We start from the raw sequence: 24,341 nt of genomic DNA, 5'->3' as shown, positions 1-24,341 counted from the left end.
TTTAAAATAAATAAATCTTTTAAAAAGATAGAATGAAAAGACAGGCCAAAGACTGGGAGAAAATTGCTGTATATTTTCTCTGTATATATCTCATAAAGGACTTGTATCCAAAATATATAAAGAACTCTCAAAACTCAATAAGAAAACAAACAATTAATAAATGGGTAAAATATGTGAAGAAACACTTGACCAAAAAAAGATATACAGAAGGCAAATAAACATATAAAGATATGGTCAACATCATTAGTTGTTAGGGAAATGCAAATTAGAATTGCATCCTATTGGGACTCCTGGTTGGCTTAGTGGTTGAGCATCTGCCTTTGGCTCAGGGTATGATCCCAGAGTTCCGGGATGGAGTCCCACATCAGGCTCCCTGCATGGAGCCTGCTTCTCCCTCTGCCTGTGTCTCTGCCTCTCTCTTCCTGTGTCTCTCATGAATAAATACATAAAATCTTTAAAAAATAAATAAGATATTTTAAAAAGTAATGTGTAATACACATTACATAAGTAATACACATATATGTGTATATGACTTACATACAGAATATAAAAACAACTAGAAATGGGGACGCCTGGGTGGCTTAGCGGTTTAGTGCCTGCCTTCAGCCCAGGGTATGATCCTGGGGTCCCAGGATCAAGTCCCACATCGGGTTCCCTGCATGGAGCCTGCTTCTCTCTCTATGTCTATGCCTCTGTCTCTCTCTGTGGCTCTCATGAATAAATAAAGTCCTAAAAAAAAAAGAAAAAATAAAAAAGAAACAACTAGAAACGAAAAACGAAAAGACAACTAAATAAAAATCGGTAAAAGACTTGAACACTGGGGATCCCTGGGTGGCTCAGCGGTTTAGAGCCTGCCTTTGTCCCAGGGCGTGATCCTGGAGTCCTGGGATCGAGTCCCACATTGGGGTCCCTGCGTGGAGCCTGCTTCTCCCTCTGCCTGTGTCTCTGCCTCTCTCTCTGTGTGTGTCTCTCATGAATAAATAAATAAAATCTTTTAAAAAAAAGAACACTTCACAAAAGAATATATTAAGCAGCCATTAAGCACATAAAAAGGTGCTCAATGACATCATTGGCCATTAGGGAATTGCCAATTAAAACCACAATGAGATTTCCCTAAACACCCACTAGAACGGCTATAGTTCAAAAGACTGACAATTCCAAATGTTGGCAGAGATATAGACCAACTGGATTCTCTTACATTGTTGGTGGGAGTAGAAAATAGTTCAATAAGTTTGCAAAACTTTGGCAGTGTCTATTAAAGCTAAACATATGTCTACCCTATGACTCAGCAATTCCACTCCTAGGTATTTAACCAAGAGAAACAAAAGATAGGTCCACATGTACAAGAATGCTCAGTGGCTTATTCATAATAGATAAAAATTAGAAATTACTCAACAGTAGAGAACTAAAAAGGAATAAACTATTGATACAAACAACAAAAACATCATGTTGAGCCAAACAAACTTGACACAAAAGAGTACATACTATAGGATTATACTTCTATGCAGCCCCAGAACAGAGCTGCTGGCAGTTGCTCTGGGAGCTCAACAGAACAAGGCTTGCAGATGGACTCCACCCTGTAAGTCAGCAAATATCTACAAGATATAGTTTAGGAATGTTATCTGGGTGATAGGAGCATGTATCATGCATTCAAATTAATCAAATTTTATGGGTTTCTTTTGCTCTTATAACTACCCACTTTTAATTAGTGTTTGCTCAAAGCTAAGCTTGCTACATTTTTTTTCATTTAATATGACAATCTGCAAGGTATTATTATCTTCTTCTTGTGAAGGAGGAAACTGAGGTTCAAGGTGATTAAATGACACCAGCTTTTGATTTTTGTCTTTCCATTATGCTGTCCTATCCCCCGTGCGACACATCTAGTCTCTCTGAGCTTCTGTCTCTTTAACTGTAAACTGAAGGGTCTGTCTGTACTTCCTGCCCTCTGGGGGCCCTTCTGGCTCTCATTTTCTGTGGTTGGACAGCAGCTGTTGCCAACCACCACCTCTAAGAAAAAAATACCCCAGTCAGAGCCCCATGGGTCTCTGCTGCCTCCTCCCAGACCCAGCTGTTTGGACTGCGGATAAACATTTGACCTAAGTAGAACCAATGCGATTCATTCAACAGCCACCACCCCCACACTCACCGTGAACATGGAATGGGCAGTGAGATCGTGTGAGCATCAACCAGTACAGCACTGGGGGTAGGGTTTGTACCAGAGCCACGTGCAGGTCAGAGTTGTAAGGGAGCAGGAGTCAAAGGCAAGGTGAGAGGGGCACCTGGGTGGCTCAGTGGTTGAGCAACTGCCTTTGGCTCAGGGTGTGATCCCGGGGTCCTGGGATCGAGTCCTGCTTCGGGATCCCTGCAGGGAGCCCACTTCTTCCTCTGCCTATGTCTCTGCCTCTCTGTGTCTCTCATGAACAAATAAATATAATCTTTAAAAAACAACAACAACAAATTAAGGCAAGGTGAGGAAGCTGGTTTGTGGACAGAGGACAAACCCAACGTGAGGATCACAGATACAGAGATCAAGAAGAATGGGAAGTTGAAAAAAAAAAAAAAAACAGAATGGGAAGTTGCTAGCCAGCTCTCTAGTTCCCAGAAGGCCCTGCTACGGCTGTGTCTATGACATTTCCCCATTTCCATTTAGAAACCCACTCAAACCATCTGCATGGACAAGTGGACTTCTGTTCCTTGTGACCAAATCATCTCTGATAGTGCATTTGATACCTTTTCTGGCTACCCAGCACCTTTTAAGTACTCTTTCTACACTTGGGGAATTTCCTACATTATAAGTCCTGCCTCCTCAAGATAGAAGCCAGAAATTCTCTTTCCTAACGTCCCTTGCAGTTAGGGCCCAGGCACATGACCTAGCTTTGTCGATCAGATACCCGCCAGGGACACTTGGATTCAGAAGTGCATGCCAGGGAGAAACCATTTTCTGGCCAGGATGGTGGCAGAGGCATCTGGCTTTCAGGCCCCTGGGGTGGAATTTCTGGCACCCAACACCCAGCTTGATGTCCATGAGCTGCCAGGTGTGTCCATCAGTGATGGTGGCCTCAGGGCCATTACTGGAACTGCCCCGATCCCTGGTTTAGGCATTGCTCCGGGCTGTGGGCCTCCAACCAGGAATACTGGGAACATTTCACATCCCTGAATAAACCCTTTCTTGGCTTCAACAGTACCTTACTGTGCTTTGCAACAAGAGTCCTAAGCACCATCCCAAGTGAAACAGGTCCCCTTAATCTCTCTAGGACCATCTCCTCCTTCTGGCCACTCCCCCTTTCCCCAAGAATCTCATGAACTCTCCACCTTAAAAGAGAAAGCTACTCAAATTCAGGACCAGGCAGTGCCCCCAAACCAAAAGGAAGCTCCTTGCTATTCTTTGCCACGATATATACAATATGTAATCAACACTTGTTTAGGGGCACCTGGGTGGCTCAGTGGGGTAAGCATCCGCCTTCAGCTTAGGTCATGATCTCAGGATCCTGGGATGAACCCTCATTGGGCTTCCTGCTCAGCAGGGAGCCTGCTTCTCCTTCTCCCTCCTGCTCCCCCTGCTTGTGCTTGCTGGCTCTCTCTCTCTCTCTCTCTCTCTCTCTCTCTCAAATAAATAAGTAAATAATCTAAAAAAATTTGGTTTAGGCCCTCCCTGATTTTTCCAAACACAAATGAAAAGGGGCCTCTCCTGGAATCAGCAGTGATTATTCCAAAAACCACTCTCAGCTGTCCAGAGCCAAATTCCATGGGGATACCTTGGCCAGAAAAACATTTACCAAATTAAAATAAAGATCACAGTTTGTGAGATGTGAAGGTCCAGTGTTTAGCAATTTCTGTTCACACACCAGGATTTTCGAGAAGGATCCATGTGGAAATCTGAAAAGGCTTCAGTGCTTTTATTCCCAGCCTATGGTTGGGAGAGGAAGATGGGAAATTCAGCCAACCTGGCCCGGGCTCAGGACTGGCCTCTGTTCAGCCAGCCTCTGTCACAGTTTGGGGATACACATGCGGGGCTTTCCAGAGCATTCAGTCTGGAAACACTCATCCTGATGGCATGGCCTCTCTAGTTCTCTCATAAACTCTGATGACACTGTCTTTCATCCTTGCTCTCATACTCCTTTTCTGGGTGTTTTGTTTTGCTTTAACCTCAGCCAAGCTTTCTGCACCTCAGTCTCCTCATCTATAACAGGCAGACTATTATAAGGAATGGATGAGTTGTAAACCCTGAAAAAGCTGTGAAAGCATGGGATAAAGCTAAAGCAGGCTCCATGAGGCACTGTTGTCACAGGATTAAATCTCACCGAGATGAATACTTCAAGGATCACGTGGAGATCTGCCCCAAAGTGGAAAGATACCAAGTATGAGAATAGTGAAGTTATTACAAGTAGACTGCAAAGAAGAGTCTAGAATGGTTCTCTACCTGGGCTACACATTAGAATCACCAGAGGAGCTTCCGAGCCACTCACAATGCTTCCACTGGATAATTAAATCCGAACCTTCAGGGGCTGGAACCAAGCATCGTACTCCACAGATGATTCCAATACACAGCCCAAGTCAAAAACCAACAGTCGAGGTGGACCAACTTTATAAACATGGGATTTATCCACGTGATATAAAACGTTACAAGGTGTAAACTAGAATTACCATATGCCCCAGCAATTCCACTCCTAGGTATATACCTAAAGGTATCTAAAGTAAGGTGTTCTGGGACGCCGGGTTGGCTCAGCGGTTGAGTGCCTGTCTTCGGCACAGGGCGTGATCCTGGAGTCCCAGCATCGAGTCCCACATCGGGCTCCCTGCATGGAGCCTGCTTCTCCCTCTGCCTGTGTCTCTGCCTCTCGGTCTCTCATGAATAAATAAAATCTTAAAAAAAAAAAGTAGGTGTTCTAATAAATACTTGTGCATGAATGTTGACAGCAACATTATTCACAATAGCCCAAAGAGGGAAACAAATGTCCATCGACCGATGAATGAATAAACAAAATGTGATCTCTCCATAACGTAAAATACTGTTCTGAAGTAGTGGGGCACCTGAGTGGTGCAGTCAGTTAAGCAACCGACCCTTGGTTTTGGCTCAGGTCGTGATCTCAGGGTCATGAGATGGGGCCTCGAGTCAGGCTCCATGCTCAGCACAAAGTCTGCTTGAGATTCTTTCCTGCTCCTCCCGCTCATTCTCTCTCTCTCTCTCTCTCTCTCTCATAAATAAATATTTAAAGAAATAAGGGAATGAAGTAGTGATACACACTGCAAGGTGGATGAACCTCAAAAATATTATGCCTGGGTGGCTCAGTCAGTTAAGCATCTGCCTTCAGCTCAGGTCATAATCCTGGGGTCCTGGGATCAAGCCCCACGTCGGGCTCCCTGCTTAGTGGGGAGCCTGCTTCTCCCTCTCCCTCTGCCACTCTCCCTGCTTCTGCTCTCTCTCCAAGTAAATAAATAAAATCTTTTTTTTTAATGCTAAATAAGGGACACCTGGGGTGGCTCAGTCTGCCTTCAGCTCAGGGCGTGATCCTGGAGTCCCCAGATCAAGTCCCGCATCAGGCTCCCTGCAGGGGGCTTGATTCTCCCTCTGCCTGTGTCTCTGCCTCTCTCTCTCTCTCTCTCTCTCTCTCTCTCTCTCTCTCTCTGTCTTGTGAATAAATAAATAAAATCTTTTTTTAAAAAATAATTTAAAAAATAAAATGGTTCGTGGTTTGGGGCACCTGGGTGGCTCAATTAAGTGTCCGACTCTTGATCTCAGCTCAGGTCATGATCTCAGGATCATGAGTTCAAGCCCCACATCAGGCTCTGCACTCAGCACGGAGCCTTGCTTAAGATTCTCTCTCCCTCTCCCTCTGCCTCTCCCCCACCACATGCTTGCCCTCTCTCCCTCTCTCTCTCTCTCTCTCTCTCCAAAAAAAAAAAAAGATTCATGGTTAATTTTATATTATGTGAATTTTACTTCAATAAAAAGAATAATAGGGCGCCTTGGGTGGCTCAGTCAATTGGGTATCTGCCTTCGGCTCAGGTCATGATCCCAGGGTCCTGGGATCGAGTCCCACCTCGGGTTCCCTGCTCAGGAGGCTCCCTCCTCCTCTGCCTTTCCTCTCCACTTGTGCTCTCAAATAAATAAAATCTTAAATAAAATAATAATGATGATGATGAATGTTACAAGGTATCCCTGAATCTAGGCAAATACCAGAAATGGGTCCCTGCTTTTGTGTTCTGGTCTGGTGTGCTGGCCAGCCCCCAAGCTGCAGGGAGGCAGGAAGGCTGGGCTCAGATGCCCCACAGAATAATGTCTTAATGCAGACCAGCTGAGGAATTTCTCTTTCATAGGGCCTCCACTTATTGGATATGTGCTTTTCCCCCTGGAGGTTTGCTAAGGAGAACAGTTACTCATGGAGTTTCCAACCACAGACTGAGTCTGAAGTGCTTCTTCATCCTCATTGTTTTCAAAGAATTTGTGCCTCACAAAACCAAAATAGCAAGGGAAAATATGGTCCATTTTCTGCTTCCAGCAAAATCTATTCAGCCACTTTGGTGCTGGAAGTCATTCTCCTCCCACTCCTGGCAAATGCTATCCCAGTGGCTCCTCAGGTCAAGCCCCAGTGCTGGATTTTCAAAATGAAATGGGAGGGGGCAATCAGAAAGGCAGTGGGGGAGACCATCCCATGGCTTCTCACCTCACTGTAATCCCAGAACTTCCTTCTCAAAACACAAAGGTACCTCTTGTGACAATAAAGGAAGAAAGGATCATGGATTCACCCCTCAGCTCTGCTGATTAATGCGGGTCATGAGGGATGGAGAGGTTTGGAAGGGTGATCTGCTGATGGCCTCACAGGCCTGTGGATCTTAGGGTGGAGAGCTGTCCCATCTGGTGGAGCAGAACACAAGGCCCCAGGAAGGCCTAAATACTGATAATCACCCCAAACTGAAAATAAATGCTCAGCAATAGGGGAATGAATGATGAACACACCAGTAGCCCCCATACAAGGAGTTCTACTCTGCAATGAAAACAAATGAGCTACTAATCTCTGCAGTGACATCAATGAATGGCACACATATACTGCCCTACACTCCACAGCACCTGAGTTTCATTCGTGAAAGATTTGTTCTCTTGGGATGCAAATGCACTCTCCCTACAGACTTCTTCTTTTAAGTCAAGTTGACTGAGGTATGATTTACTTACAATAAAATATACCCATTTTAAGTGTATAACAAATGTAACACACCCACATAAGCACCACTCTAATCATGATTTAGAACATTCCTATCATCCAGAAAGTGTCCTCAGGTCCCTTTGACAGTGGTCCCCTCCCCATCTGCAGCTCCAAACAACAACTGATATGCTTTCTGAAATATTGATCCATTTTGCCTATTCTAGAACTTCATATAAATGGAGTCCAAGCGGCTCTCTCAGTCAACATTATGTTTGTGAGAGTCATCTATGTTGTCTGAGTGTCCGTTGTCCATTTTTTTTAAGATTTATTTATTTATTAGAGAGAGTGTGTGCAGGGAGGAGCAGAGGGAGAGGGAGAAAGAAACCTTCACAGACTCGTCACTGAGCATGCAGCTCGTTGAGGGACTCGATCTCCTGACCCTGAGATCATCACCTGAGCCAAATCCAAGAGTTGTATGCTCAACCGACTGCACCACCCAGAGGCCTCAGTTGTTCATTCATTTTTATCGCTGAACAGTATTCCATTGTATGGATGTACCTCAATTTGTGTGTTCAGTCACCTGGGGTTGGACTTTTGCATTGTTTTCAGTTTTTACCTACTGTGACTAAAGCTGATGTAAGGATTTGTGGGCAAGTCTTGTTGTGGACATGTGTTTCCATTCAGCATCTACCAACGAGAGGAATTGCTGGGTCAGACGGTAAATACCCGTCTCAATAGCTCCACATCCACACCAACACTTGCTATTGTCTTTTTGACGCTAGCCATCCTAGTGGGTGTGAAGTGGTACCTCCTTGTGGGTTTGATTTGCATCTCCCTAATGACTAATTAGATAGAGCATCTTTTCACATGCTTCTAAGTCATTTGTTTATCTTCTTTGATGAAACAGCTATTCAAACATGTTCCCCATTTTTAAAGATGAGTTGTCTTAGGTGTGCCCGGCTGGCTCAGTCAGAAGAGCATGTAACTCTTGATCCGGGGGTCGTGAATGTGAGTGCTACATTGGGCACAGAGATTACATTATTTAAAAAAAAATGTTTTAATGGGTTGTCTTACTGAGTTTGAAGAGGTTTTGAAATATAGACAGATTTTTTAGATGCAAGACCTCTATCAGATATTGTAATGGTTCTAATCTGGACGGCTTCACCCATTCAACAAACAAGTCCTTATAAGCACCTACCAACATCTTAGACTCTAGAGACAAGGAGATGAATAAAACAGAAACCCCGACCCCCCCCCCCCAAAGACTTGTGGTTTAGAGAAAGCCCCTGGTGAAGAACCCTGTAAAGCAAGGGGTTGGGATATCATGCTGTGGACAGCAGGAAGACCTTGAAGGGGCTGCCATAGTGGAGGGGAGTGGAGGGGCACTTCTGGGCAACCTTCCTGTCCAGAGAATTCATTTCAATTTTGTCCCAGATTTACCCCGCCGTGAGCCACTTCTGATTCCCCCACGACCTTGTTTTGTCAGGCTCACTTAATCATTTTTCCTCTGGCTCAGGAGGTAGAACCCTCTCCCTGCCTGCTTCTCGGGAACATGTAGTTCATAATCCTGTGACTTGTAGTCAGAGTAATACTATCTGCACTGCTGAGTGTGTTTTAAATTAAAGCGCCAGGGGATGTGGAGACGGTCATTAATTTTAAGTGCATCTATTGTTAGCAAATGATGTCACCGCTAAGCTCTCCAACTTGTCACAAGAAGTCTAGATGTATTTCGAGTTTCTGCAGCAGCAAGAACAGTTCCTGTTTTGCAGCACACAGGCTATGAATACTGTCTGCGTGCTGTCAGGAACAGAAGAGCTTTGGGTGCACATTTAAAATCATATTGGCTCGTAGAAGCAAACATTCTGTCCCAATGAGTCAATCAAACTTCATATCCTTTCTAGGTAGGAGAAATGGCAAGGAGCTGGCTGTTCGTAATTATATAAATGTCAACCTTTGTCCTTTGGAGGCTCCTCGAGGTAGAAAGTCATGTCCTATTTATCATACTGTTCCCTGCACCTTGTTCCAATTTTTTTTCTCATTTATTTATTGGGTCTCTCATAAAAGAATGTAAGTTTCTCAAGGACAGAAGCTACGCAATTATATCCCTGATAATGTCCCTGGAGTGTACTGAAGGTATAGTGTGTACCTGTTGATTCATTGAATAGAGCAGGGTCTACTTTTTGAAAAGGGGGAATAAAGGGTAAGAAGATTCTATAACCACCATTTTAGAATTATCTGGTAAAATTTTCTCTGCCAGCACTGCACCCAGAAGTCTATCACATGGGTGCCTATAACCTCAAATAATCACATTCATCCAAAGGTCAGAAAAACAGATTCTTTGTGTAGACTTCTTTACTGCAGAATTTACCAAGGGATGTTTTTCCTTGGGCAATCTCAGATTTGAGCAGGTGGGGCTGCAGAGGTACAGAAAAAAAATTTGTGATGAGTCTTCTTGTTATATTAAAACCCACATAACAATAGGACCAAAAAACGTGGGGAAGAATGTTTCAACATCCATCATCACACAATTCCAAGGTGATATTTTCATTTTTTCTTCTCCCTTTAGGAAGATGGTTTAAAGGATTTTTTGTTTTTAACTAAATGAGCTTAAAGTAATATGGCCACTATCGTTTTTGGTGATTAAACCAATGAACTGATACATGAAATTAGAATAAGGAAATGAATTCATACCTGAAATTAGAATAAGAAAATCGCCAAAGGTTATTTCAGATATTTGGTTCAGGGATTTTGCAAACCAACCAAACCCACCACCTGCTCAGTTTTATCTCATTCTCCATTCCCTTCCTTGTGATCACAGTTCAGTGAAACCTAATCAGAACTTGTGTCCATGTACAGCTTTCATGGAAGCCACTTGAAGACCAAGCTCCTTGGGTAGAAGCCCTGTGGTTTCCATGAATCTTCCAGAATCATCCATGGGCTTCCCAACCCCTGCACCCACTGGCAGCTGTCTGCTGGGGGTCAGAAGGACCAGGCTTGGAACTCACCATGTAGCAGCAGGACCAGCATCCTGTGGCCTTTCATGCACCCGGTGGCTTAGAACCACCCAGCTGTGGAATCCCCACCTGAGGGGAGACAGCACAGGTCACCAAGCGCCCAGAAGGGGTCCCTTGAGAACCTCCCCACACCTCCACACTTCTTCCTGAATGCCCTGCCTTGTCTTCTTCTCCACACTCATTTCTTCCCATCAGTCTTGGTATTGGGTTAGGAGAAACCAGTAACAACAGCCAATCAGAAGCCCCCCCCCCCAAAAAAAAAAAAACTGACAGCGTGGATCTGTTTGGAAATCCTTCATCCGACTGAAACCCTGACAGCAACACCAATGAACTCACTGACAGCCCAGCAAGCAACCGGACAGGGAGGAGACCTGTGACCAGAGAGGTATTCATGAATAGTCCCCAATGTCGCTTACTGTCCCGGGGGTCTTCCTGGTCCTGCTCCTTCTCCAAGGTGCCCTTGGGCTCCCCCAGCCCAGCCATCTCCCAAGTCGGGCAGCCACAGATGCAAAAAATGGTCCAGCAGAGAAGTAAAAGGGGGTGGGGGAGATGGTGAGCAGGAGTCGAGGAGAAATAGTTGCTTGTGCAGGTTGGAGCGCTTATTTTTCTTTCTGCAGATTTAATGGCAGGAAAATCCTGTATCAGATAAGGATTAACAGAGATGAAAGAATGTGTCTGCCTTTCGAATCACCAAAGCCAGTGACAGATTTCGCTGACACACCAATCAGCTTTATCCCCAGGCCTTGGCCTCTCCATCTGCCGGGCCCCTTTCTCTCCTTAAACCCTCCGCAGACCCCACCTCCTACCTTGACCCCAGCCCCAACCCCCAAGCAAACGTGCAGCCAGAAACTGGCTCCCTGCCACCCAAACGGCATTATCAGCATTTTTGAACAAGGACACGTTACATAACTTGGGAGAGGTGGGGAAGGATAGGACAGCTTGAAATAATGATGTTCTCCCAAAATGCAGGCTGCTCACTTCCTTTCTTTGCAGTGGCTGATGGCTGATAATCCAAAAACAGACGGTGGAGACCGTCCTTCACTGCAGTAAGGCGAGAATCCCGGCTTTGGGGTTGAGGCCGTGCTGGCCACCTCCGAAGGCGGCAGGTCTAGAGGTCATTTCCAGAACCCATCAGGACTCAGTTAGGACTCACTATTCAGAGTGTCTCCTCCTGGGAAGCAGAGCCCAGGAGCAGCAGTAGCGGCAGGGCACCGGTTAGGAACGTGGCATCCCAGCACTCCCAACCCCCTCACCCCAGACCTCTGGAATCAATATGGGCATTTTCACCAGATCCCCGTGCTCAGTAAATCCCTGGTTTAGGGGAGTGGAGGTGGCAGTTCAGGTGCCCCCCACATTCTTCCAGCCCCAGCGGGCTTGGCTGTAGGGTCCAGCCCTCTGCTCTGCTGGGACTGACCTGGAGGTACCCAGGGTTTAGAATCACCCGGCTGTGTGATCCCTTACCCAAGGGGAGACAGCCACGGCCTGGCTGGCCCGGCTGCGTCCGCCTGGTGTTGGCTGTGCCAATGCCGATGGATGGCAGCCTGGAGTTCTCTTCCCACGACCTGGGCTCGGGTGTGAATCCAGATGATTGCAGCTGCCGTGCCTGGAGAATTTCTGTTTTCTTCCACTTGGGCCTTGTAAGCCAATATATGGCTGAACCTGTCTGAACCTCTGCTGGGAAGGAAACCATAGTGAGGATGGAGTAGAAATGCGGGTAGTTGAAGCCCTGCAGATGAAGCCCCTGCCCAGGCTGGAACGTGGTTGTGAGAAAAGCCTGTCCCCATCCACAGTCCTTGCCTGTGTCTTACTGGGCCCACCTCGCCTTCAGCCTTCTCCAGCCGAGTGGGCCTGTTGCTCTGGGCCAAGGATCTTCCTGAGGAAGGCCTTCTCTACCTAGGAAATCGGACATTTCTCCCGAGTGGAAAGTGAGGAGCAATCAGAGACTTTCTCGGCGGGGAAAGGAAAGGACTCAACCACCAGGTTGGCCAGTACCACGGAACCCCAACTGGGGAACAAGCAGCCTTGTGATCAAAATCCCTGTTCCCACGGGGTTAAAAGCAAGGAGGGAAGGGTGGTCACAGGAGGTGCAACTGACTAGCATGCCCTGGAGGAGAAACTTTGATGGGACCTTGCTATCCAAAGATCGCTGATAGCCTGGCAGTTTGCACCGATGTTCACCATGTTGCAATGCAGTCGGTAGCTGATAAGAGGCAGGAAAAGGGAGGAGAAGTATGTAAGTGAGTGAAACAGAAGTGGCCCAGGAAACACTGCTTTGCAAGGTGGCCTTCTGGGAAAGCTGCCATCATCAGCAGAGGAGGGGTGGGAAGCCCTGGCGCTTCTTTGTCATTTCTGCTCCCGCCCCGCACAGGGACCCAGCAAGAGGCCACTAGTGAAAGGAAAAGACAAAAATTCCTCCTGTGGATTCCCGGGTTCAGACCTTCAGTGGTCTCCTCTGGGCATTCTCAGACCGGGCTCAGATACTAAACCAGATTCTATTTCTCTGCCTCAGACACCTCCTGCTTGCACATGCAGACACACCACCACATGGAGACAAGACTATTCCTTGGGGACAGAGCGCACGGACATGTTAAGCTTGACTCCAAGTGAAACAAAGCAAGGTGCCCTGTTTCCCTTTTTTAAGTTTTTATTTTTATTTATATAATCCCTACACCCAACATGGGGCTTGAACTCACGACTCGGAGATCAAGAGTCACACACTTTTCCGACTGAGCCACCCAGGCGCCCCAAGGTGCCCTGCTTCATTTCATATGAGGCAAATGAGACACACTCCCAGTAGAGCCCTGGGAGGAACTGTGGCAATCGTTTCATTCAATGCCTTTATTTACAGATGAGGAACCTCAGGCCCAACTGCAGAATGAAAGGTCCTTACGTTTGGTTAGGGTCCCCTCAAAAGCAGATCCTGAGATGAAGATATAAATGGAAGTACAGTCAACCCTCAAACAGCATGGGTTGGAAACATGCAGGTCGACTTACATGAGGATTCTTTTCCAACAAATCCACTATGGTACTGGAAATGCATTTTCCAGGGCAGCCCGGTGGCTCAGGGGTTTAGCGCCCCCAGGGCGGGATCCTGGAGACACACATCAGGCTCCCTTCATGGAGCCTGTTTCTCCCTCTGCCTGTGTCTGTGCCCCTCTGTGTCTTTCATGAATAAATAAATAAAATATTTTTAAAAATGTATTTTCCTTATGATTTTCTTAACCACGTTTTCTTTTCTCTAGCTTATGTGGCCAAAATACAGTATAGAATGCATAGCACATACAAAATTGGTGTTCACGGACTGTTATGTTCTCTGTAAGGCTTCTGGTCAACAGTACACTATTATTGGTAGTAAGTTTGGGGGGGTAGTCAAAAGTTATACGTGGATTTTCCGACTGCTCATAACCCCCATGTTGTTCTAAAGATCAGCTGTGCTTGATTTGGGAGGTAGTCCTTGGAAGCACCAGCAGGAGAGTGGGGAAGTCGGTGGAAATCAATGATGTGAACAGGCAAATTGGCACTGTGGACAAGCAGAGCCTAATCCCGTGGCAAACTCTGCTCAGACGGTAGAGAGCACATATCTCAGAATTATCCCAGCTGCAGGGCAGGGAGCCGGGGCATTTATCCACCAGTATCCACCTTGGTAGAAGGCTGCTCCCAGAGGCGATGAGGAGCTGCTGATTCTCCAGCAGTCTCTGGCTACCAGGCATAATGATGTAGCCGCACTGATTCCTAAAGACACTACTTGGGGCGCCTGGACTGAGCCCATTAAGCATCTGACCATATGGCTCAGGCCATAATTTGGGGGACCTGGGATGCAGCCCCACATTGAGCTCCCTGCTAGGGAGTCTGCTTCTCCCTCTTCCTCTGCCCCTCCCCTCCCTGTGCTCTCTCTCTCTCTCCAATAGGTAAATAAAATCTTAAAAAAAAAAAAAAAAAAAAGGAAGACAGAAACTCCTTCCCAGAGTGACCTCTTACCCCAAATCAAGGGGCAGAATTCCTCATGGAAGGTGGGAGTAGCTAAGCTTCTCCAATCTGGATTTGACAAAGAAGTGCCAGTTACCAAGGTGGCATGGCACGAGGAGGCATGCTGGGATTTTTTGCTCAATGCCCAGCTGCCCTGGGGTGGGCTGTAGGGTCTCCTGTTCTGATAGGAGAGATTGCTTCTCAGGGCCCTCCCCCCCCCCAGCCGGCGGCCCCACCCTACATGGTACAGTGATACCTGTTACTCAGAGGACGCAGACTTCACTTCCAATCTCTCTGCACTGTGGTCACAATTCACAGACACTCTGACCCTGGACGGCTGGTCCCCCAGCCTTTGCTCCTTTCTTCCCTCACTTCTCCATGTGCTGAAGTTCCAACCTTCCTCGCAGGCTTAGTACAAGTGCTACTTCCTCTCAGAAATGAGCCCCTTCCTGGCACCCTCCAGGGTTTCGTTTATAGTGTTTGGTCCAGGACGTGTCTGATCCAAGTCGCCCTCCCACAATGCCAAGATCACTGGGCAAGATGGAGGGAGACTCAGGCTGAGGAGTCATGGGGCCCTGGAACCTCAGAACTCCGTGTCCAACAGATTCTGAACCCACTTTTCTTAATCCATCCTGCTGAGGGTAGACTGTGTCACTACTGTGTATGCTCAAGAAGTGGCCTCTTAAGTGGCAGCTGTTTGCACACGAAGATGTGTAGGGGAAAGGACCCTTGTGGTGTGGGATGGACCCAGGCTGGGAAGAGAAGGAAGCCACACCACCCAGGCCATAGCTGGCACCAATCTCTCTGCCACCAGTTCCAGTTCAGAAATGCTAAAAAATGTAAGAATACTGAACTTGAACCTGGCAATTGTTATGGAGGTATCCGTCAAGATGGGAGGATAGAATATAGTTAACACTTGGTTAGCTTGATTCGTAACTTTTATATACTCAGGCATACGGCATGAAGTTCTCTATGTATACCCTTGCCCTAGGTCCCACAAACATTAGGGGTGAGCCTCTGTTTGGCAGACAGGAGGAGGTGCACAAATGTTTGCTAATGGAGTTCATGTGACAATTTGTGGGGAAGTTATAGAAAGAGAACTGAGGTGACAGCCTTTGCCCTCTGGCTTCGCCTTTTTCTCTGACTTACTGGGTGGTCTTCGGAAAGACACTCTCACCTCCCATGCAGTCTAGTACTGGAAACATTCCAGAATCTAGTCCAGACCATCAATCTTCAAGTGAGGAGATGGAAGCCCACAAAGGTCAAGTGACCTGCTCCCCAGGGTGACAGGTAGAGGGGAAGCTAGGACCTTGTCCCCTTGCCTCCCAGTCCTTGGGCTTTTCTGGGACCCTAGCAAGACAGGGAAACAAAAGATCCCTATCCCCATGGCCACTCCTGCTGCCTGCAGGAGGAGGGGGAGGTAGCCACTGCACTTCTTGCCAGGCACCCCCTAAACTACCTCGACTGAATCTATTCCACCGCTAAAGCGCCTAACTCCTTTGTTCTCTGTTAGCAAATTGCCCTCTCCTCTCACTTCCAGCCTTCCAACCAAAACCCCCAGAGCTGTGATCAGCTTGGGCTCCGGGGCCTCCGTCCTGTAATTGGGGGGAAGGGAGAGGCAGAGAAAATAGTGCCTTCGTTCCGAGTGACGTCGCCCCAACTGCAGGCCCGGTGCAGACTCGCGCCCCCTTCCATCCCGCGGTCGGGTCGCAGGGCGCGCCACCGCAGCTATGGGAGGTGGGGGCAGGCAGCCGGCAGCGAGTCATGGGTCTGGACGTTTCAGCCCAACCCCTCCCTCCCCCCTCCCCCCTCCTCCTTTCTCCCCCTCCCCCTTTCCCCCCCCCTCCCCGGGCGTGGGAGAACTAGTTCAGCTCGTTAGCCCCGGTTGGCAACCACGCGTGACACAGTGGTTTTTACCCCTTAAGGTCACGTCCTTGCGAAACCTCTGCGGCTCCTGCCTTCGACCCCCTCTCCCGGCTCCTCCCGGGGGAAAGAGGCGGAGCAGCTGGGCGCGCGGCCCCGCCCCCGCCGAGACCCGCCCCTCCCAGCGTGGCCGCCAGAGGGCGCCCGGGCTCCGGAGCCCCGGCGGGCGGCTCCCAGGCCCCAGCCCCCACCTGCTCCCCGCCCCCGCCCCCGCCGCGCCGCTCTAGGCAGCAAGGCCCGCGAGGCTGCGGCCCGGGAAAGTCCCAGGGCGTGTGGGTGCCGGAAACGTTAGTCACGCACCTGGAGCCGCGGAGCGCCCCGCTGGTAGGGGTGCCAGGGCAAGGGCCTGATTTGCCGAAGGGCACACCCGTGGGCTGGTTTCCCAGTGCCGTGCCCTCGTGACTAGGCCACGTAGCTCTGATGGTGGCTGATACCCTGCGTGCTCATCTGTGCACTAAGAGCTGGCCCAGGGTCCCTTACTGCCACTACATTCAACAAACGCTGCCCGCTGCCCAAAGATCTACACCTCCTTGGAGCCTCTTTTGAAATAATCGCTCTTTTACATCGCGTCCAAAGTAGGTCTCTCTTCATTTCCCACTAAAACCAGAAAAGGTTGCTTCCCTAGCCAGGGGCAGGCAAAGTACAACACGATCCTGGAATATCTTAGTATTTTTTTTAAGATTTTATTTATTCATAACAGACACACAGAGAGAGAGGCAGAGGGAGAAGCAGGCTCCATGCAGGGAGCCTGACATAGGACTCGATCCCAGGTCTCCAGGACCACACCCTGGGCTGAAGGCAACACTAAACCGCTGAGCCACCAGGGCTGCCCGTATCTTAGCATTTTAAAAGACAAGCCATAGAAGGTACTCGGGCAGAAGGAAAGTTGAGTGGGTCCACAGCCCAAATACAGGACAAGCATCAACAAAAATAGTGACCGTTGGGAGACCCGAGTGGTTCAGTGTTGAGCGTCTGTCTGCCTTTGGCTCAGGGCTTGATGCCAAGGTCCTGGGTCCCACGTAGGGCTCCCCACAGGGAGCCCGCTTCCCCCTCTGCCTTTGTCTCTGTGTCTCTTGTGAATAAATAAATAAAATCTTTAAAAAATTTTTTATTTAAAAAATTTTAAAAAGAAAAAATACTGACTTTCATGAATTGGAATGCATCAAATCAACTAAATGATGTTAAATCCATGAGTTCATAATGATACTTAAAGAAACACTTTCAGCAGCAGCTTTGGAGGTTACTAAAGCATTATTTTGAAACGTGGTAACTAAAGGGAAAGAATCAAGCATTTATCTTGCCTTTCCTTTATGAACTATATTTTACAATAACCAAATGCACTAGCTGATGAGGGAGAGTTTTCCTTTGTAAAAGAATCACAGCTAATAAATCCAGAAGTGACAGAATGAGGAAATGTCTACATTGCAGTGAAATCATGAATCCTACTGATCATCCTTGACATGCCTCCAAAATGGCACAAGCAGACAGTAGGTGCCTCCTGATGTGACCTAATAGTACACAGCCCTATCACCGAATTGCAGCCAAAAAAGAAAACCTGAAGCTAATCAAGCCTCCAGATCTAGCTACTATTTAAAGAAATATGAAGGATGAAGAAATATGTTAAAAGACATCAAAGATGCAATCAGCTAAATATAGACTGTGGAAAGTTCTACAGGGCAAATGATCCAATTTTTCCAACAAATTAACGGAATAGGGGAGGAGGAGAAGGAAGGGAGATCTGTTAGTAAAAGAAACTTACAAGATGTCAAACAATGCATCTTTGGACAATTTTGAAACAATCAGTAGAAACAAAATATAGACTATTAGGTAATATACAGAATTAGCTTTCTTTTGGGTGTGATAAGGGTATTATGTCCTATTTTTAATGTTCTTATGCATTAGGAAAAAATATAGAAGTATTTATGGTGAAATTATATGTCTGGGATTTGCTTTAAAATATTCCCACAAAACAAATGGAGGGGAGAATTGAAATAGAAATAGCAGAAAGTTGGGGTGCCTAGGTGGCTCAGTCTGTTGGGCATCCGACTCTTGATCTCACCTCAGGTCTTGATATCAGGGTCATGAGTTCAAGCCCCACAAAGCACTGGGCTCCACATGTGGAGCCTACTTCAAAAAAAAGGCAGAAAATTGACAACTAGAAACTGTTGATGAATACATGAGGTCTCTAGACTTTGGAGTGTGTTTGAAAATTGTTCATAATGGGGTGCCTGGGTGGCTCTGTCAGTTAAGCATCTGCCTTCAGCTCAGGTCATGATCCTAGAGTCCTGGGATCAAGCCCCGAGAATTGGGCTCCCTGCTTAGCTGGGAGATTGCTTCTCCCTCTCCCTCTGCTGCTCCCCCTGCCTGTGCTCTCTTCTCTCAAATAAATTTAAAAAAATTATTCATAGTGGCTTTTTAAAAAGTATGCTCCTCATTTGACCTCTTTCGGATATACAGCTAAAGGTATGTGGTGGGAAGAAAATTTTCTGTCTCTGTATTTTCTTCCGTGCATTCCTATTAAGTTTCCTACATTTCCTTCATTTGAAATGAAAATAACCTATAAGGAGTGGAATAATTAGCAAGCATTTCTCCCTTTTTTGATCTAGAACAGTTCCATATATAACCCAGAACTCAAAATGGTCAAGGAGGAAACAGAATGAGAACTTCTGAGTTTTGTGGCCCATTCGATTTACTGTCTGAGGTTTTTTGTGGTTTTTTTTCTTTGTTGTCATTTGTTTGTGTAGATAACCTTAGGAGATGGCTTATAACAAGCAATCATTTCTTATGGACCCCAAAATGTGCTGTTTTGGCTCAGATACCTAGCGTGTGAAGGTATGATCAAATTTGTGCTCCTCGTTTAAAGCCTGTGAATGTCAATTCTTGGTGGAAGCAAAGGAGGAAGGCCGAGCTCCCCTTATATTTCACTTTCCTCTTTTGTAAAATGGAGCTGTTTTACTTCTTCCTAGTAGAGTTATTATAAGGGCTAATTTAAGCTTGTGGAAGCACTTTTAAAGCAGATCCTAAGATGTATAACCATGCTAGGGAAGTGAAAACTATCATTAATATATTTTAATCATCACATTAAATACCCACATAGACACACCCACCTCTTCTTCATTCAGGCAGATTTTTGCAAAGGGGTAATTAATTCTGATGATGTCATGACCACAGATCCCTGCTTTCATCCTGAAAGCTGCAGTTTCCAAATGCTTATTAAGTCCTCCTTAGACTTTTAAAACATACTCACAAAGCACAGATTCTCCAACATCTAAGTGAAAGCACGCTGGAAAGAGAACTCTTTTGCTTTGGAAACAGAGTGAATGAACACTAGAAGGAGCCATCTTGTCGGCAAGCCTGCCAAAGCCCCAGAGGGCAGCGGGAATAAAATGAAACGCTGAGATTACATGTTTGGAAAATCACCTTGCCTGCTACCAAAGTGACCCCCCAGAAACCTGCACTTGCCTTTTAAGTCCTCCCCAGGAGGCGAGGAGCTACAGGATTCCTGCCTCCTGGCCCCTAGCAAGGCATGACTGGCGACTTTTCAGCCCTTCAGCGCCAGGCGCTCCGCAAACTAGCTGACCAGCGCATCGCTAACGCAGCCGCCAGCTCCGGGGACGCAGCCCTTTGAGATGCTAATGATGGTGTCAAATTCCGTGGCGGTGGGAAACCCCGTGTCCTCTTCCAGTATCTGTGCGGAAGCGCCGGATGCCGGGGTGCGGCAGGGGAAGGGTGCGTTTCACCTAGTGACTTCCGGTTCTGATTTCCGGCTTGCTCAGAAGGCTCTGCCACCCACTTTGCACGTTTTCTCTATTTTCTCTCCACTCCACGTCAACCCGAAGATGTGATAAAGCCCCTTCTCCGCAACCTCCCCAAAACCCTACTCGCCAAGGCTGCGGTGAATGTGGGCAGGCTCTTGCTCAGGATTTGGAGGTAGCACCCCATTGCTACCTCCGAAGAAGAACACAGAGGAGAGTTTTTAAGACACAATGGTTGATACTCACCCCCACCCCCTACCCCCCGCTATATATTTTCCCGTCACCCCCCTTCCCCTTTCCTGGCTGGGTCCCAGCCAGGTCTCCAGCTCAGCCCCACCTCCAGCCATTCAGCGGGCCACCTCCTTTGTTCCTCTCCTCAGCAAACACTGCAAAGCCCCCAAATTCTCACTCTTTTCTTATGCTAAAGTGGTCTGGCTCTCTTTGTCTCATTCCCAGGTGGCGGTAGCCCTGCTCTCTTTCTACTGTCACAGTGGCCCATCAATCAGCTTGCTTTTCTAAACAAAGACTGCTGAACCCCCAAAAGAATTCTGTTCTGTATCACTCAGGAATGCTTTTCAGAAATTAAGAATTTCTGCAGCGACTAACAAAAAATAAAAAAATAAAAAAGAATCAGTCTAATAATGCTTCATATCAGTCACCAAGTTGGATGACAATGCAGAAAAGCATCATGATTTTTCAACCATTAAGATGAACATTAAATTGAACATGAAAATCTTTCCTCATACAGATTCCCCCAAGGTCATCTCTAACTAAGGTCATTTTATAAATATCATATCAGAAGCAAGTTCTCTGTGGTTTCCTTGGATTTAAGATTTTTGTGGAAACAACAGTACTCCACATGAAAGATTCTCACAAAGACTGAAGAGTATTATTTCACTTAAGTGGATTATCAAGCAAACCTCTGGCCCTCCATAGTTCTAGTACAGTGGGTGTCCGCAGGTGATGTGTCACAAATTTGGAGATGCTTAGCCAACCTTTTAGGAACTATCCATTGAGCTGACTTGGAATATATATAAATAAGAATATTATCATTTAGTTTTACTGGAAACTTATCTCATTCCAAAAGGGATTCTAGTAGCATACAACACTAATAATAATAATAATAATAATAATAATAATAATAATAATACATTGGGTAACTACAGTAAGATTTTTCTAACCAAAGAAAAATTGGACAGAACCAGAAAAGAACACAAGACAGGAAAAAGATGAAGCTAAGGTTAATACCTAAAATTCATGACAGAAGGTTACTTGTCCAGCAGCCCAAGCAAAGATAAAAATGCAATCAATTCCACTGTTTCTAAGGAAAATTTTCTCCTCCAGGTATACAGACATATCGACACTGCAATATTTAAAAACAAGGGGAAGGGGCAGCGGTTTGGCGCCGCCTGCGGCCCAGGGTGTGATCCTGGAGACTGTGGATCGAGTCCCACATCAGGTTCCTTGCATGGAGCCTGCTTCTCCCTCTGCCTGTGTCTCTGCCTCTGTGTGTGTGTGTGTGTGTGTGTGTGTGTGTGTGTGTCATGAATAAATAAATAAAATCGTTGAGAAAAATAAATAAATAAAAAATAAAAACAAGGGGCACCTGGATGGTTCAGTGCTTAATGGTCTGCCTTTGGCTCAGATCGTGATACTGGGGACCTGAGATGGGAGTCCCACAGGGAGTCTGCTTCTCCCTCTGCCTATGTCTCTGCCTCTCTCTCTCTGTGTCTCTCATGAATAAATAAATAATAAAATAAATATAACTACAAAATAAAACAGCCTTCAAAAACATCTCTCTGTAATCTCTAAAGAATATAGTAAAGAATTAAACAGGGCTACTTCTTATTATACTCTTCAACATGGATGGAGGGCATAATGCCAAAGCAAGTTCCCATAAACATCACGCTACAAATGCCCACTGTGATGGGGGAACGGTTACACAGCTCTTTGTGGATCAAACCACAAGATTCGAACATGAGCTTAGTACATTCCTTTTTCTTTTAAAGATTTTATTTATTTATTTGAGAGAGAGAATGAGAGAGAGCACCGGCCAGGGGAGAGGCAGGGGGAGAAGGAGAAGCAGACTCCCCACTGAGCAGGGAGGCCCATGCAGGGCTTGATCCCAGGACTCTGGGATCATGACCTGACCTGAAGGCAGACGCTTAACCGACTGAGCCACCCAGGTGCCAAGCAGAGTACATTCTAACATCACCAAAAGATAAGTCTGATGGGAAAAAAAAAAAGTAAAATGAATCAGTAAATATTTTAAGAAACAATTGGTACAGATTGAATTTTATTTATTTTATTTTTAAGATTTTATTTATTTATTCATGAGAGGCATAGAGAGAGAGAGAGAGAGGCAGAGACATAAGCAGAGGGAGAAGCAGGCTCCATGCAGGGAGCGGGATGTGGGACTCGATCCCGGGTCTCCAGGATCAGGCCCTGGACTGAAGACGGCGCTAAACCACTGAGCCACCAGGGCTGCCCCAGATTGAACTTTAATAATATCTAGCAACCATACATGATTAGGGGTGGGAGTGCAGAGAATAAAGTTTCCCAAACTAGGCTTTTAACATTCCTGTGTGAGAAGTCAGAGTATCCCAGGTTAATAATAGAAGTAAATGCTAGAACTAGAAAGTTGTGTAAAAGCATAATACATCAAAAATACTAGAAAACAGATGAGTTATATCAGTTTTGTTCTGATACAATTTCAAAGGAAACACAAAGTTTAAAAGTACCCTCTATAGGGGCACCTGGCTGGCTTAGCCAGCGGAGCGTGCAACTCTTGACCTTGGGTCTTTTTTTTTTTTTTTTTTTTTTTTTGCTCAGGCCCCATGTTGGGTATAGAGATTACTTAAAAATAAAACTTAAAAAAATACAGTACCCCATATAAAAGTCCATAAATTAAAAGAGAAAACAGATAAAAATTGACATACATTTAAAGGGAAAAAAATAAATTTGAAAAGAAATAGGATTTGGTAAATTTTCATCAGTTAATGTATTAAGTGTAAACAGGCTGAATTCTCCTTAGAAAAAGAAGGCAGCTCATTGACTGTTAAAATAACAAAATCTAACCACATGTTGCCTATGAGAGATATACACACCAAAAAAAAAAAAAAATCAACAGAGTAGCAGTGTAAAGGGATATGCCTATAAGAACAGAAGAAGAGCAAGGATTACTATTTTGGTAGCAAGTAAAGCAGATGTCAGAGTAAAAGACAGCACAATAAATAAATAAGGTCATGGTCTAATGACCAAATGTACATTAAATCATGAAAATCAAGAAATACCAAATGTATGTGTTACAAAAACTATTGCAACAAAGTCCAGGAAAGACAAAGGACAAAAAAGCAAGAAGAAATAAAAACAACTATTATTTTATTTTATTTTGTTTTATTTTAATTGATTTATTTTTTAAACAACTATTATTTTAATTGGAACCCTCAACATTTCATTTGGGGAAATAATAGACAAAGAATAAATTGGAGGGACGCCTGGGTGGCTCAGTGGTTGAGCAGCTGCCTTTGGCTCAGGGCGTGATCCCGGGGTTCTGAGATCGAGTCCCGCATCAGGCTCCCCACAGGGAGTCTACTTCTCCATCTGTCTATGTCTCTGCCTCTCTGTGTCTCTCATGAGCAAATAAATAAAATCTTAAAAAAAATAAATTAGAAAATACTGTATGACTGAATAACTCATTTAATAAAAATTGGGAGGAAGTACTCACTAAATTCCAGGGCTTGTGCTAGAAGACAGCTCCATAAACAGTAATGAGTTTGGCAGACATGTGGAGAAAGTTAAGCTGGGACAGGGTAATATAGTCCTTTCCAAGTATACAAAGATCATACCAACCGCAAACACGCAAAAAATTATGATCCTGTATTGGACCACAAAGACTCATTCTTTTCATTAATTTAGCACACATCAAGAGTTTTTTCGACTTATTAGATTTGGAATTCACAGAAAGGCAGAAATACCATCCACCAGATGGTCAAACCACAAAGCATTAATGTTTTTTTAATAACAAAAACAAAATGCCGATCACATAGGAATGTTTTGAAACACTCAAATGTTCTCTTTCGTAGTGCTTGGGTTACACGGGAAATCCAGAACACATGTAGTGGACATCTGTTGTTTTTGCCTGGCCCCATGTCTTCTCAGTTACTACAAGGGTAACAGGTCATCTCTTTCTTTGGGGAACTTCCCCTCCCCCACTCTGCATGACTTTGGTGGAACTGCCAATCCCCTGGTGCTGTGATGAGGAGGTGACCCAGATGGCCAGAGTAACTCATCCTCATAAAGAAGGTGAATTCTCCTAGATTGGGCATGTAATCCAAGCAGGCCAATTACAGCCCTTTTCAAGGAGTGACACGGACACTGGGGAGAGTCATGATAAATTCTCCAGGATTTTGAAGGTTAAGGACATAAATCTAGTGACCCTGGTAACCATCTCAATGGCCACATGGAGAGAGTCTACCTGGGATTGAAACCCACACAAAGAAAATAACTAAGATATGGGAGTGAGTGGGTCAGAGTCCTAA

The 24,341-nt window shown here is 45.7% G+C and overlaps 1 protein-coding gene across 1 annotated transcript in view; it reads right to left on the bottom strand.

The window, feature by feature from the left end:
- Positions 1-19,794, bottom strand: part of NYX (nyctalopin) — a 30,362-nt gene extending 10,568 nt beyond the window's left edge. The window contains exons 1-4 of the mRNA XM_026012227.2: positions 19,508-19,794; positions 11,618-11,827; positions 10,573-10,767; positions 10,148-10,225 (exon numbers count right to left, since the gene is read on the bottom strand). Of these exons, the coding sequence (XP_025868012.1) occupies positions 10,148-10,184 (37 nt within the window). The 5' untranslated portion in view covers positions 10,185-10,225; positions 10,573-10,767; positions 11,618-11,827; positions 19,508-19,794. The remainder of the gene's footprint in view (positions 1-10,147; positions 10,226-10,572; positions 10,768-11,617; positions 11,828-19,507) is intronic.
- Between the last annotated feature and the right edge of the window lie 4,547 nt (positions 19,795-24,341).

This window comes from Vulpes vulpes, chromosome X (genome assembly GCF_048418805.1).
Source record: "Vulpes vulpes isolate BD-2025 chromosome X, VulVul3, whole genome shotgun sequence".
Classification (NCBI taxonomy): domain Eukaryota; kingdom Metazoa; phylum Chordata; class Mammalia; order Carnivora; family Canidae; genus Vulpes; species Vulpes vulpes.
Note: the sequence above shows the minus strand (reverse complement) of the source record. Positions and strands in the feature narration are given on the sequence as shown.